This window comes from Scleropages formosus, chromosome 19 (assembly GCF_900964775.1).
Source record: "Scleropages formosus chromosome 19, fSclFor1.1, whole genome shotgun sequence".
Taxonomy (NCBI): domain Eukaryota; kingdom Metazoa; phylum Chordata; class Actinopteri; order Osteoglossiformes; family Osteoglossidae; genus Scleropages; species Scleropages formosus.
The window spans coordinates 19,228,858-19,241,042 of NC_041824.1; the positions used below are offsets into that span (position 1 = coordinate 19,228,858).

The following is a 12,185-nucleotide window of genomic DNA, read 5'->3' on the forward strand; positions in this document are numbered from 1 at the left end:
CTCTTTAAAATACCGGAAAGGTGTTCTATTGGCTTCAAGTATGTCAGGTGACATACTTTGCCAATTTTTAATCATTATTTGACATTTAAGTGATTCACTTCTGTTGTATACTGTACGTAACCAGAACCATGCTTTACTGTTATATTGTAACGACCCGCGTTCCTGTGAGTTCGCGCGGGGAATGCATTTACTGTAAATAGTTGCATTATGGGAAAAATGTGAATAAGTGTGCAACCACTGGGGGAACTTACGGGCAAAATAAAGGGGTGGCCGTGTTTGCTATTCAGAGGAAAAATAATTCTTGGAGATGCTAAGCAGGATGGGAATGCCGCTATAAAGCGCAAGTTCTTCAGGAAACGCTGTCCTAAACGGCGAGCCTTATTTCCCTGTGTGTCGATGTTGTAATAAAGCGTACATCATGAACAACGCCTACGCGTTCGTCTTCACCCCATCCCATACCCGAGCGCCGCCCGCCCCTTTTCTGTTCGCTATTGCTTTGGTTTTGCTTTAAGCGATGTTTAGGTGATGCCTGGCATATTGGATAAATAAAGAAAATACATCCTATAAACTGTTGTTACAGACCGATGTAAACCCGGAAACGATACTTTTATTGGAGTTCTAGTTTTGTTTCACGGCAGAGGCGGGAAGCCGCACTCCGACAGACCAAGCGACAGTGAGACCGCGCGCGGACATCAGCGCGACAAAATCCCCCCGGACGCACGTGGGACTCCGCCATTAGGTAACAGCGCACGCGGGCCCTCCTCCACTGGCCACTGGCAGTCGCCGACACGCCCCACCGCACGCGCCTCTCTTCCTACAATGGGGCCTCTCCGCCACGCCCGTTTCCTTTTATGGTCCGCGGGCCGCCCCTCCCCCCGCCGGGTCCGAGACGGGCTCGAGCTCCGTACTTCGCGATGTCCTGTGAATGAACATCCCCGGTTCGGGCACTTTTGGGGCCTTTTCAGAGTTGTCAGTCAGCAAAAGCGGCAGCCAGTTCAAACTAAGGTGACCCCATGCGCCGGAGCTGAGTCATTTGCCTCCAGAGACACGTATTTGGAACACAAAATGACAGCGAAACATCGGAAAGGGAAGAGCAACCACAAGCACGACGAGAATTCTTTGCGGCACGATGTCGCGGAGCAGGAGGCGCGCGGCGGACACGGAGGCGCGCTGCTCTTCGTCCTGCTGCTCCTCGTGGTGGTCGGCGGCGCGAGCGGCGCCTGGTTCTGCCTCCAGCAGCATCAGAGCGTGACCCACCTGGCCGAGAGCCTCGCGAGCGTGCAGAAGAACATGGTGAAGCTGCAGACGCTGCAGGAAGAGACGAGAAACAGCAACGAAAAGGTAGAAACAAAATAAAAATCAACAGAAATTCATCAGACTAAATGAATAAGACAGTTTGAAGTGGCACTCTTGTTACGTAACCATTTGTCGGTAATCATGTCAGAGCGAGCACCAAAACAGTGCTGTTAATCACACATCATTGATTTTCAGTTATTCAAGGCGATAAACTTTTTTTTTTTTTTTTTTTTCCCCTTCTTTCAAACGGGAGCTGTTACTGCGCTTACTCTGCCCGTACCTGTGTCTGTCCAGAGTGTGTGAGATGCGGGCCAGCGGTGCAGCTCTGGAAAGTGGGACAGGACGCACCTCTCGGCGCGCGCTCAGCAGCTCGCCCTTTAATTCGGGCCCGGTGTCCTTGTCGCGCACCTGTGAGCCTCGCGCGCGCTCGCGGCCGCCAACTTGACTGACAGGCGCACAGCGGCGCGATCGCGTTTCCCACTGTCCTCTGCGTAGGGCCTGTCAAAGGTGGGCAGGAACGCAGACAGCTGCTGCTCTTCCATCCTGGGCTCGTGCGTTATGCAGGCTGCATTCCGCTCCATGCTCTCTGTGCGCTTATTGTTCTTTCGCAAACACGCCTTCTGATGTCAGGTTCAATAACAAATGCGAGGATCTTGAGTTTCTTGGTATTTCTAAACAGCAGACAGTGAAGTGTTTGGAGCGGACACCTTGGAAAGGACCCGGGTCGCGATCCTGCTCCTGCTGCTGCGGCGTTTCTGGTCGCGGATCTAACCCTGAATTGCTGCACTAACAATGGATGCGGCATCAAGCGAGACTCATAGTGACCGCCGCTCATGTGGTTCCAAATGCGAGGGAGGAACAGAAGTGGTTTACCAGTGTCTTCTTCCGTACACGTCTGGGGTGCACGCAGAGAGGAGCATGCAAATGCCTCACGCCTTGAGCTAGGCTAGAACCCCATACCCACCAAGAAGCACCTGGCTTTACCTGCTGTGCCACCGTGCCCGGCACATCAACAGCACCCAGCTATATAAATGGGTAAAGCATTCTCAGTCGCTTTGGATGAAGGTGTCAGCTAAATAAAGGTTGACAATAATTCCTGTAATTATTTCTGTAATTAATTTCACTCTTATGATCGCACATCTCATAATCTTCCACACTAAGGAAACATCAAAAACTGGCATCGGTAACATTTTTTTGTTCACATACTACCGGAGCTGATGGGAAGATCTGATCCAATTTAATGTCAAACTCGCAGAAACGGAAAGTAGAGGAAAGATGTCAAGGCCTTTTCACAGCACGGTACATGACATGGCTCCGGAACTTTGGAAGCGTCAGAGGAAAGGTGGATTTGTTGTAATGGCCAGTGTTTGTTTGTTGCGTGTGGAGGCTGGACTGTGGGCACACAGCGCTGAGCGAGGGTGCCCAGTTGCTCTTTCTCCCGGTTTAAATTTAGCACATTGCATTTACAGCTGACCTCTGTAGTGAATCTCTGCAGTTGACAACAAGCAGTGCTATAAATGTCTTCAATGATTTGTCACATTTGCTCCTCTGTTTTTAAAATGACCATCAGGTCTCGCCAACAGGACGATCCTGCCACACAGCAGACTAGTCTGCACTTTTTATGAAATAAAATGTGTGTATCAATAATCCCAATTTTGAAGAGACTTTATATTATTACAGAGACTAGATATTAATATCTTTTTATTCTGCACAGATGTTCTAACATTAAAAAAAAAAAAAGTTTTCATTAAGGGTATGGTTAACTCTAACCGTAACCTTAATCCCTGGAAAGTAATTCCAGGATTTAAATTTCCCTCCTCATTAATCTTTGCTGTCAAGCATTCTGAACAAATTATATTCCTAAAGTAAAATAGTCTTTTTCTGCTGCTTTAAGAGTCTGAATAGACAGCGCTAAAACAAAATTATCGATCAGCAGAAAAAATCGAAAGGCTCTTTTTGAGTATGAATTATTCTGAGGTAGTCAAGGGTGTCGGACACCGTTTTATCCACAGAAGACCAGAATGAGTCTGTTACCGGATGCTGCCAAGCATTCAGAGTGAAGTCCCTAATTAATGCTGGGCAGTTTTGTTTCTTTGACAGGATATTTGTGTTAACTGTGAATGTTTTAAGCAAATCTGAAATTAAAAATAATTTACACATCTTTTTTTCAGTGGGGATGTATTTCCCAATAAACAGCTTCATTAGCATTACTAAAATTTTAGGTTTTAAGAGGAATCGGGGACTCAGTCGAACTGTAATGTAATTTTCCTCCCAAGGCTCTCATATCTATTTACTAATTATAAGTACGAGAATATCCTGCCCTGATTTAATATTGGATTATTAAAAAAGCAAATATCTTAGACAATGTAATTCTACAAATCTTATGCCTATAAATCTTATCTTATGTATTGCTGTAGGACCCTTGATCAAGGTACTTACCCCAAGTTGCTCCAGTAAAAATGATCCAGTTGAATAGGTGCAACTGGCACCATAGTAGCAAGAGCTGCTGCCTTTGGACCCAAAGATCATAGGTTTGAATCTCAGAAGAGGATCAGCGTAGAAAACATAAATGCACTTTACTCTGTGTGTGTTTTTTAAGATGTTGAATATGCCCTATTTCTGCTCAGCTCTTCAGCACTGAAAGTATTGAGCAGCGTCTCCATGCCCTCGAGGCAGCCCATGCTCTGACTCAGAGGCAGGCAGGAGTATCGGCCACAGAGCAGCTGAAGACCTCCGACCTCTCCGCCCAGGTTCTTGCCCTCCAGGGCGAGATGAAGGCGAGGTTGGCAGAGGTACTGAAAGACACAACAGTAGACAAGCAGCTGGACGACCTTCAGAGTGCCATACGGGCCAGTCAGGAGGAGCTAGAGGTGGCAAGACAGGAGCTGAGCGCGTTGCAGGCCTCTCAGTCGGAACAGGCCAACAGCCTTGCCAGGCTCTCAGAGGTGCTGGCCACTACTGAGTCCAGGCTGCAGCAGCGGGACAAGCAAGTCGAGGTGATGGAGAGACAGCTGGAAGTTCAGGCTGTGGAACTCCTGGGTCTGAAACGGTCCCTGGTCCGACATGAGACTCAGCTAGAGGCAAATGCACAGGACATTGCCCACGTGAAGTATGTTGATCACCTGGTACACAATGTCACGACATACAGTAGATCATCACATGTGCTTATTTCCATGTGCTGTTTCAGAGGGTTTGAAATCCTTGACCTTTCAGCTCTCACCTGGTCCCCATGTGTACTCCAGGGAGCTGCTGGAGGCGGAGAATACCACGGTTAAGGAACAGCTTAGTGTGGTCCTCCAAAGCCTGAAGGAACAGAGCGCCACCAGCCAGAATTTGCAGGCTGAGCTCCAGGCCCAGATGGAGGCCGTCCAGAAGCAGGTAAATGAGCCGCAGCAAGCAGCACACCCCCCGCGGAGCTCAAGCTGCACACAATATCTTTATAATATCTATATAATATCTCACACAAGGCCACATATTCAGTACTTGTCACAGGTTTTACTCCCTAAAAAAAGATTAAACTGGCTCACTGTTTATTCACATTCACGTTAATGCATTTGGAAGGTGCTTTTCTCCAAAGTGATGTGGAGTTTAGTGTATACAAACATGAATGCAACAAGAAGGATCTTTAAATAGACATACAGTTATCGAAACGCAGCTTGGCGGTCTTATACTACAGTTCTCCTGGTACTCATCACTCAAGTAGCAGCCTATAGAAATGAAGCAGGAAATGCATATGTAATTGTGGGAGAGGGTGTGCAGCAAATGTTTGTAGCTTCCAGAAGATGAGGATAGAAGTGTGCCTGAAAGAGACTGAACACCTCCATCACATTGGTGTCAAATCTGAGAACCGACGGACTTGGTTTGGGCTTTTTTTATGGGTGGGACTACCAAGCGGCCACAGATGGAAGTGCTCTTGGTGCTCTCGCTGGGGTGTAGTGAGTGCTTTTGTCCTGCAGGTGTTATAAAACATCTACATACATGTTTTAAGTCATATACCAGTGTATTTTTTATAAATGTGCTGCTGTAGCACGGAGCAGTGCCCTTTAGACTGGAAAAGTTTGCATCAGTCAGTCTGTTTATCCATGAAGAAACAAATCTAAGAAACCACTGGAGTAGTTGAGACTGTGTACTGTTATATATTTGGCCCTTATGTTTCATTCTCAAACTGCGTCTGCGTGCGTGTGTCTGTGCGTACATTTAGAATTTTAATTTTTTTTTGTTTCAAGTATTAAAAGGGTTTTGTACTTAATTCTGTTAATACGTGATGATTATTTTTTTTTTAAACCTCTAAGCCTGTAAATGTACTGATATTTTAGTTATAGCTGGTGTACAGTAAATGTGTATTATTAAATGTGAATTTTACAGTGTATTTTCAACATTTGATCATTCTGACAACTTTTGTTCACAGCATGCTGAACTCAAAATGTATTATTGCCACACTCTGCATCAGCGTGTCACGTACCTTTCACGCACGTAATTTTTATGAAATCACTCCTGTCAGTTGTGAAGGATGTGCCCTTCAGAATGAGGAAATCTCTGATTTAACTTGACAACACATGTTAACCCCGCATGACTCAAACCTATGCAAATGTCAGTTAATGCAAATTGTTTAACCCCTTCTGAACTGACTGCGGTTCAGGTTCGAAATGATGCAACTTCCATCCCAGTGATGGCTTCTGGTTGTATACATCAGCAGAATTCCTGCACAAATGTTTACAAGTAAAGCTGCAGTTATTTTGCATTGTCCTTCAGTGGCCTGAATGCGCGAGTCTGTCGTATGCAGAGCTGCTGTGCCGGTCTCAATGGGCCGCTTCTGTGTTCCAGCTGGAGAAGGGGAGTCAACGTGATGTGGCGCTTCTGGTGGAGAAAACGGTGGCCTTGAACCCAGAGGAGGAGCAGGCAGACAAGCTTTCGAAAGAGGAGGAGAACATAGAGGAAGAGACAGCCCCCGAAGACAAGGGGGAACAAGACGAACAGGAAATGCCAGTGTCTGAAGCTCAAGAGCTGGAGGTTGTGGAGGGTGCGGAGGCCCAAGCTGAGGATGTTCAAGAGGAGTCAGAACATGAGGCTGTGGAGGGACAGGAACAAGAGGCCACAGAAGCACAAGAAGAGGAAGCCGCAGAGGCTCCGGAGGAAGAAGTATTAGAGGAGCAAGAACAGGAAGATGATGGGTTACATGAAGAAGAATTCCTGGAGGAGAACCTAGTGCCCTTTGAGGAAGAAGTGCAGGTGCAGTCAGCCCCCATTCTAGGCTCGTCTCCTTTGGAGGTGCAGGGCGAGGCCCCGGGTGCGGGAGACGAGGAGGACGACGATGAGGGGGAAGAAGAGAGCTCAGTTGAACAGGAATGTGAGTCGGTCCTATTTAGAATACACACGTTTGGACTTTGTAAAGAAAGTACCATCTTTTCATATTTAAAGTGTACGGCTAGTTAAACCACTGTTTAATATACGCCAGAGACATTGCCCATGTTAGCTCATCATACACTTATGCCATGTGGATTTAAGCATGCAGTTTTTCTGCATGTACTCATCAGAATAATGCACGTTAGTAGCACACATTTTCATTAAGTAAGTCTGGGCTCTGAACAGAATTTAATAGTATAGTTGATGTTAACACACACACACACACACACACACACACACACACACACACACACACACACACATTTTCAGAGCTGCTTGTCCCATACGGGGTCGCGGGGAACCGGAGCCTACCTGGCAACACAGGGCGTAGGGCCGGAGGGGGAGGGGACACACCCAGGACGGGACGCCAGTCCATCGCAAGGCACCCTAAGCGGAACTCGAACCCCAGACCCACCGGGGAGCAGGACTGTGGTCCAACCCACTGCGCCACCGCACCCCCTGATGTTAATACATTCAAATCTAATAATGTGAGTTTAGGAAGTGAATATGAATGTAACTTTATGATACTGGGTGTGCCTAGTGATATATGAGCTCAGTTTGCTATTAATCTTTTCAGTCCACTAAAAATGTTGTAGAAGTGGTTGCTTGTACTTGTGTATTTCAAAAATGTATGTTTCTTGTTCTTGTTTCTTCATTTTCCAGAGTATGTGGAGCATGTGCCAGCAGGAGGCGCTCTTCCACTCACGGCACCCACCCCTTCATTCACTAGAAAGGATGGACAAGAGGAGTCCTTTAGGCAATCAGAGGGAAGGCAATAAAGCCAGGGCACCTTTTCAACATGGAAAAGCCGGATGCGCCAAATCACAGCAGTTCAATTCATGGCCTTGAATTTAAATTATTGAAGATTATTTGAAAGGACTTGTAGAGGAAAGCAATGGTGAAAATTCGGGGCGCAGTGTGCTAATACCAACCTCGAAAGCCTTAATCCTTTTTAAGAATCCAGTTTTCTTTATACTCTTCTCCACAGATGTCAAGTTTAATTTTTCCATTTCACAGAACGTAAAATGGCCTGAAGAGAGCAGTGCCAGTTTCCACCAGCAGGGGGCGGCCTGAAGCCTCTGCGGTCATAGTCGATTAGAAAACACAAAGTGTGTGTAGTTTACTTGAAGATGACTTTCCTTTATTATTATTTCTTTCCTTTGCATCTTAGAATTTGTATTAAACGGTAGAAACGGGTGTGAAAAAAAATGTTTACACTTTTAAGCATTATGATATTGGTATCAGAAAAGTATGAGGTGAAAAGGTGTAACGACTGCTTCTTTATTTTTTCTGAGTGCCACTGTGGTCCACGAACGATGGGTATTAATATCTTGGCTAGTCTTTTGTTCCTTTTTGTAGACGCATAAACTCCACTGCATTCAGCCAGGCCTGAGTTGGTACGTCATGCCGAAGAGCAGATTGCAGAGAAGTATTTTAAATAAAACGTGGTTCTCCTTTTTTACACTCTGCTCTGCATTTGTTCTTGTTTGTGTCCTTGTCCATTGTTAGTCACATTTTAAAAATAAGTCCAGCGCTAAAAGTGCTATCCATAATTGGCAGGTCTCCCTGATTGTGTTGGAAAGAAGCTATCCTCTTTCCTGGACTGTAAGAGACACATAGTTTCACTACTGCCTTTCCATTCAGTCACTTTTTAGTTAATTAGGTTTGCTTGGGTTACACAGAGATTTAAAGTATTCTTATTTGTAAACATATGTATAAACACAATTGGGAATGAAAGAGTGCTTGTTACTCAATTTGTTTTTAAATCCAATCATTACATCACAAGTGTTTGTCCTATGCAGGGTTGGTGAGTTCCAGAGCCTACCCTGGATACACAAGTCTGTGGTAGGGAACACTGAGGCCAGCACACCACAATTTTATTTATTTTTAACCCATTAACTTGAAACAATGTGCAGTATTTGTCAGCACCTGGGCACTTTCAGTTCATTTTATTATTCCATATATTCAATAAAAACACACACACACTTTCTGAACCGCTTGTCCCATACAGAGTCGCAGAAAACCGGAGCCTACCCGGCAACTCAGGGCATAAGGCCAGAGGGGGAGGGGACACACCCAGGACGGGACGCCAGTCCGCTGCAAGGCGCTCCCAAGCGGGACTCAAACCCCAGACCCACCAGAGAGGAGGGCCCGGTCCAGCCCACTGCGCCACCACGCCCTCCTCCATAAAACCATCTTACCCTTCCTTATTAGCTGGGTGGGCTCTATAAACATGTCACATGCAAAGCAAAAAAAAAGAAAATGCTGTCAAATTTCTTTTTAATGTTTTTATTGGCTTCAAGCTACATTCAAATTGAAACTAAATAAATGAAAAAAATGTTCCCCAAAATTACCATTTAATGCCAACTGTAGACTAATTAAAATAATTCTCATAAACATGTTTAAATAATTTTTCTTGATTATACCAGAGACTTATTATTTGGGTCCTACATTCCTGCACTGCTTGGGTGCTCTTTACTGTCCACTAATGGCTAGGTGAGGAATTGCAAGTGGCATTTGCTCAACAACAGACACATTAACAATAGCTAAGAAAAGAACAATAAAATACTCAAGTTTTGTAACATGAGGAGCCAGTATACATGCATATAAACAGTTGCAAATTACTGCTCCTTTTAACAAACTGTTAAAAGCAGTTACAGTGTTGATTTTATACTGTATATTGTATCTGCAAAAATACAAATGTTCATTCTTAATTTAACTGACAGATTCGTTCATAATGACCAATGAGTACTGTGTCCTAAAACGGGCTCTTAGCATCATACTTTATAGAGGTTTTGTTGTAATCACCTATAGTTTGAGCAACTTATCTATGTCTGAATTACAAATTGCACTCGAAAGCTTTAAAAGACCACAAAGCAACCGTAGTTCAACCCAGTCATAACTGATCTTACCATAAATTACTTCTGAACTGAGTGCTGAATGCACGCATACATGATCCAGATCTTACATGTTGTCATTTCAGATAAGCACGGCCCTCATCCACTTAACATACCTGTGAAATAGCACTGGTTTTAGAGCTGGGGGGGGTAATTGCTGGTTGTGCTTGTTTTAATTCATCTTCACATCCTAATTGCTTAATTGAACCCTTTTATTTGGATAATATAGATCTGGTGTTCCAGCCATAAGTCAGTTTCTGTTGGCTTACATAACTTTAGAGACCTGTTTTCCCTACAGCCTTGTTTGTTTCCCCCAAGCTGTATTCTTGAGTTCTTCTGCTATGCTTCTTAGCTTTATGTCTGAAGTGAAATTAACTTTTGAATCAACCCCCAAGTTTTATCAGACTATGTGCTTGTGAAGGACACACTGGTATTGTGAGGTATGGCTCTCTTGCCCAGCTGTACCTCCTGACCTATGTGTGATAACATGTTGACAGCCTGGGATAAGAGGTGTGAAAGTGCTGGTGGGATTCTTAATTTGTGTGTGTGTTTTGAACTGTGTGTTGGGAAAAGTACGATTCTCTTTCAAGTTGACTTGGTAGGTAATAGAGAAGCTTCATACAATGGCCTCCATAAAAGTTACTGTATACTAATGAGTTAATATGTAATTGTCATATAATAATGGAATGCTGGTGCAGAGAGTACTGCTGATACCTCAAAGTACCCCAGCTGTTTAGGAGTAGGTTTGAATTGGGCTTAGTCTGTGTGGAGTTTGTGTATTCACCCCATGTCCAGGTGGGTTTCTTCCAGGTGCTCTGGTTTCTTCCCACAGTCAAAGAACATGCTGTTCAGGTGAAATCATGCTACATTTCCTGTACTTTGTGTGACTGGGAATGTGTGTGGTTACCCTGTGAAGGAAGGGTGTCTCATGTTGCGTTGCCTCACCACTATTGTGGCTAGCAATTCTGGGATAAGCTTTGGACCCCAGTGATTCTTAGCAGCATAAGAGGTTAATGAAAACAGATTGGTGATATGTCATATAAATGAATACAGTATGTTTGCCACAACTGAAAGGGCAGTGAAGTAGCCTGTAAAATGTCATTACTGTATGGTCTTGCTTTATCATCAATAGTTGGTAAAGATGGTTTAGCTTTAGATCAGATAGTTATGCTTATTTTGACAGTGATCATAATAAATTTAACATTCAGCTGTGTGCTAAAGCCCTGAAGTGACTCTTCTTAAATTGCAGCTAAACTAATGACAAAACAGTATCCCTACTAGGTGGGATTTGGAATTGAGAACACACCTGATCAGCAGTGTAGGTAAGGAAATTCCAGCAGAGGCTGGAGGGTCCTAAAATGTCTTGCATATATTTAGTTGAATCTGTTCTCCAAAACAACTTATGTTCTGCTACTTACAGTTACTTACCCGCTTACATTGCTGGGCATTCCACTGGTGGTATTTAGGGTAAGGTACTTGCTCAAGGGAGCTGGGATTTGAACCTGCAACCTTTGGGTCCAAAGGCAGCAGCAGCTCTAATGACTACAATTCCAGCTGATCTTATAAACCCATGGAAACACCAGTGGAGCTGGGATGGGGTATGAGCTCACAACCACATTTCTTTTTGCTATACTCTTGCATTAGTTCCAGTTAGTGATCTGACAACTGGAACTGAGCCTCAGATACTTTTCCTGTATTTTGCAATGAAATATTCACACAGATCCCCTTACTTATGCAAGTTTGCTTGGAGATTTAAGATAAATCTGTCCCCTTACTTTTCTGCCTGTGATAGGAATCACTTTTTAATATGCTGGTGACAAGCAGGGGAACTGTGCCTAGGGGAGCTGGGAATAATGTATTTATATGGTGGGGGGGGAGAGGTAGGGCCTTTTTAATGATGGACTTTTTTTTTTTTTTCCTCTCTCCCCCTGAGAAATTTCCAGATCACAGGTAAGGTTATACTGGGTGGAGAAAAGAACTGATGCTAAAGTACGCAGGTGAGGTGAATCAGGAGTTGCACAGAAATGTAAACTAATGCTGCTGAAGAAAAGGTTTTGCATTCGACTCAACGAAGAGACAGATGATGGCAGGCTTCGCCTGCCCAGTATTACACTGGGTGCAGAGGCGCCCTGGTAAATGAAAGTAGGCTGGATTGGGGTGTGGATCTGCCCTGGATTGAAGAAGTACGAGAGAGAGATGAGTGTGCCTTTAAATAACTGAATGACAGGCCATTGGCTCGCTCTTATCCGCTAAGTGGAGATAGCGTATCGGTGCGGAGCGGCCGCTTGTCAGCCTGCCTCTTGACTCCGTGTGGTTATCGAGGGGGGGAGGGGGTAAAGAGTACCCTGGTCCTATTCACTTCCTCCTCCTCATCACTCGTAGACAACTCATACAGCCTCTACCCTGCGGCACTGCAGTCTCTTCCCCAGTCGGACCTCCTGCGCTTCTGCAGTCTTCAGTCGGGACCATGCAGGCCTGTCTGCCCAGGTAGGATGGGTGCTGCCCTTAATGCCTCTCTTCCCTCTCTGTGCTAGCAGAGCTGCAACGATCAGCATCTCTTGGGGACGTGGCGAAGCCGCCTCCCTGCAT

The 12,185-nt window shown here is 44.9% G+C and overlaps 1 protein-coding gene across 1 annotated transcript; it reads left to right on the forward strand.

Annotated features, from left to right (window-relative positions):
• Positions 1–646: 646 nt before the first annotated feature.
• LOC114909169 (neurofilament medium polypeptide-like) lies at positions 647–8,148 on the forward strand. Its single transcript, XM_029246354.1, has 5 exons — positions 647–1,341; positions 3,924–4,405; positions 4,539–4,674; positions 6,121–6,643; positions 7,363–8,148. Coding segments are annotated over exons 1-5 (1,665 nt in total). The 5' UTR covers positions 647–819; the 3' UTR covers positions 7,365–8,148.
• The last annotated feature ends 4,037 nt before the right edge of the window (positions 8,149–12,185 follow it).

Excerpts from the sequence above, each read along its gene's own strand:
- LOC114909169 (XM_029246354.1), top strand. The coding sequence starts at position 820 with ATGGGGCCTCTCCGCCACGCCCGTTTCCTTTTATGGTCCGCGGGCCGC. Across the intron at positions 1,342-3,923 it reads CGAGAAACAGCAACGAAAAG|CTCTTCAGCACTGAAAGTAT; the intron begins GTAGAAACAAAA and ends ATTTCTGCTCAG. Across the intron at positions 4,675-6,120 it reads TGGAGGCCGTCCAGAAGCAG|CTGGAGAAGGGGAGTCAACG; the intron begins GTAAATGAGCCG and ends TCTGTGTTCCAG.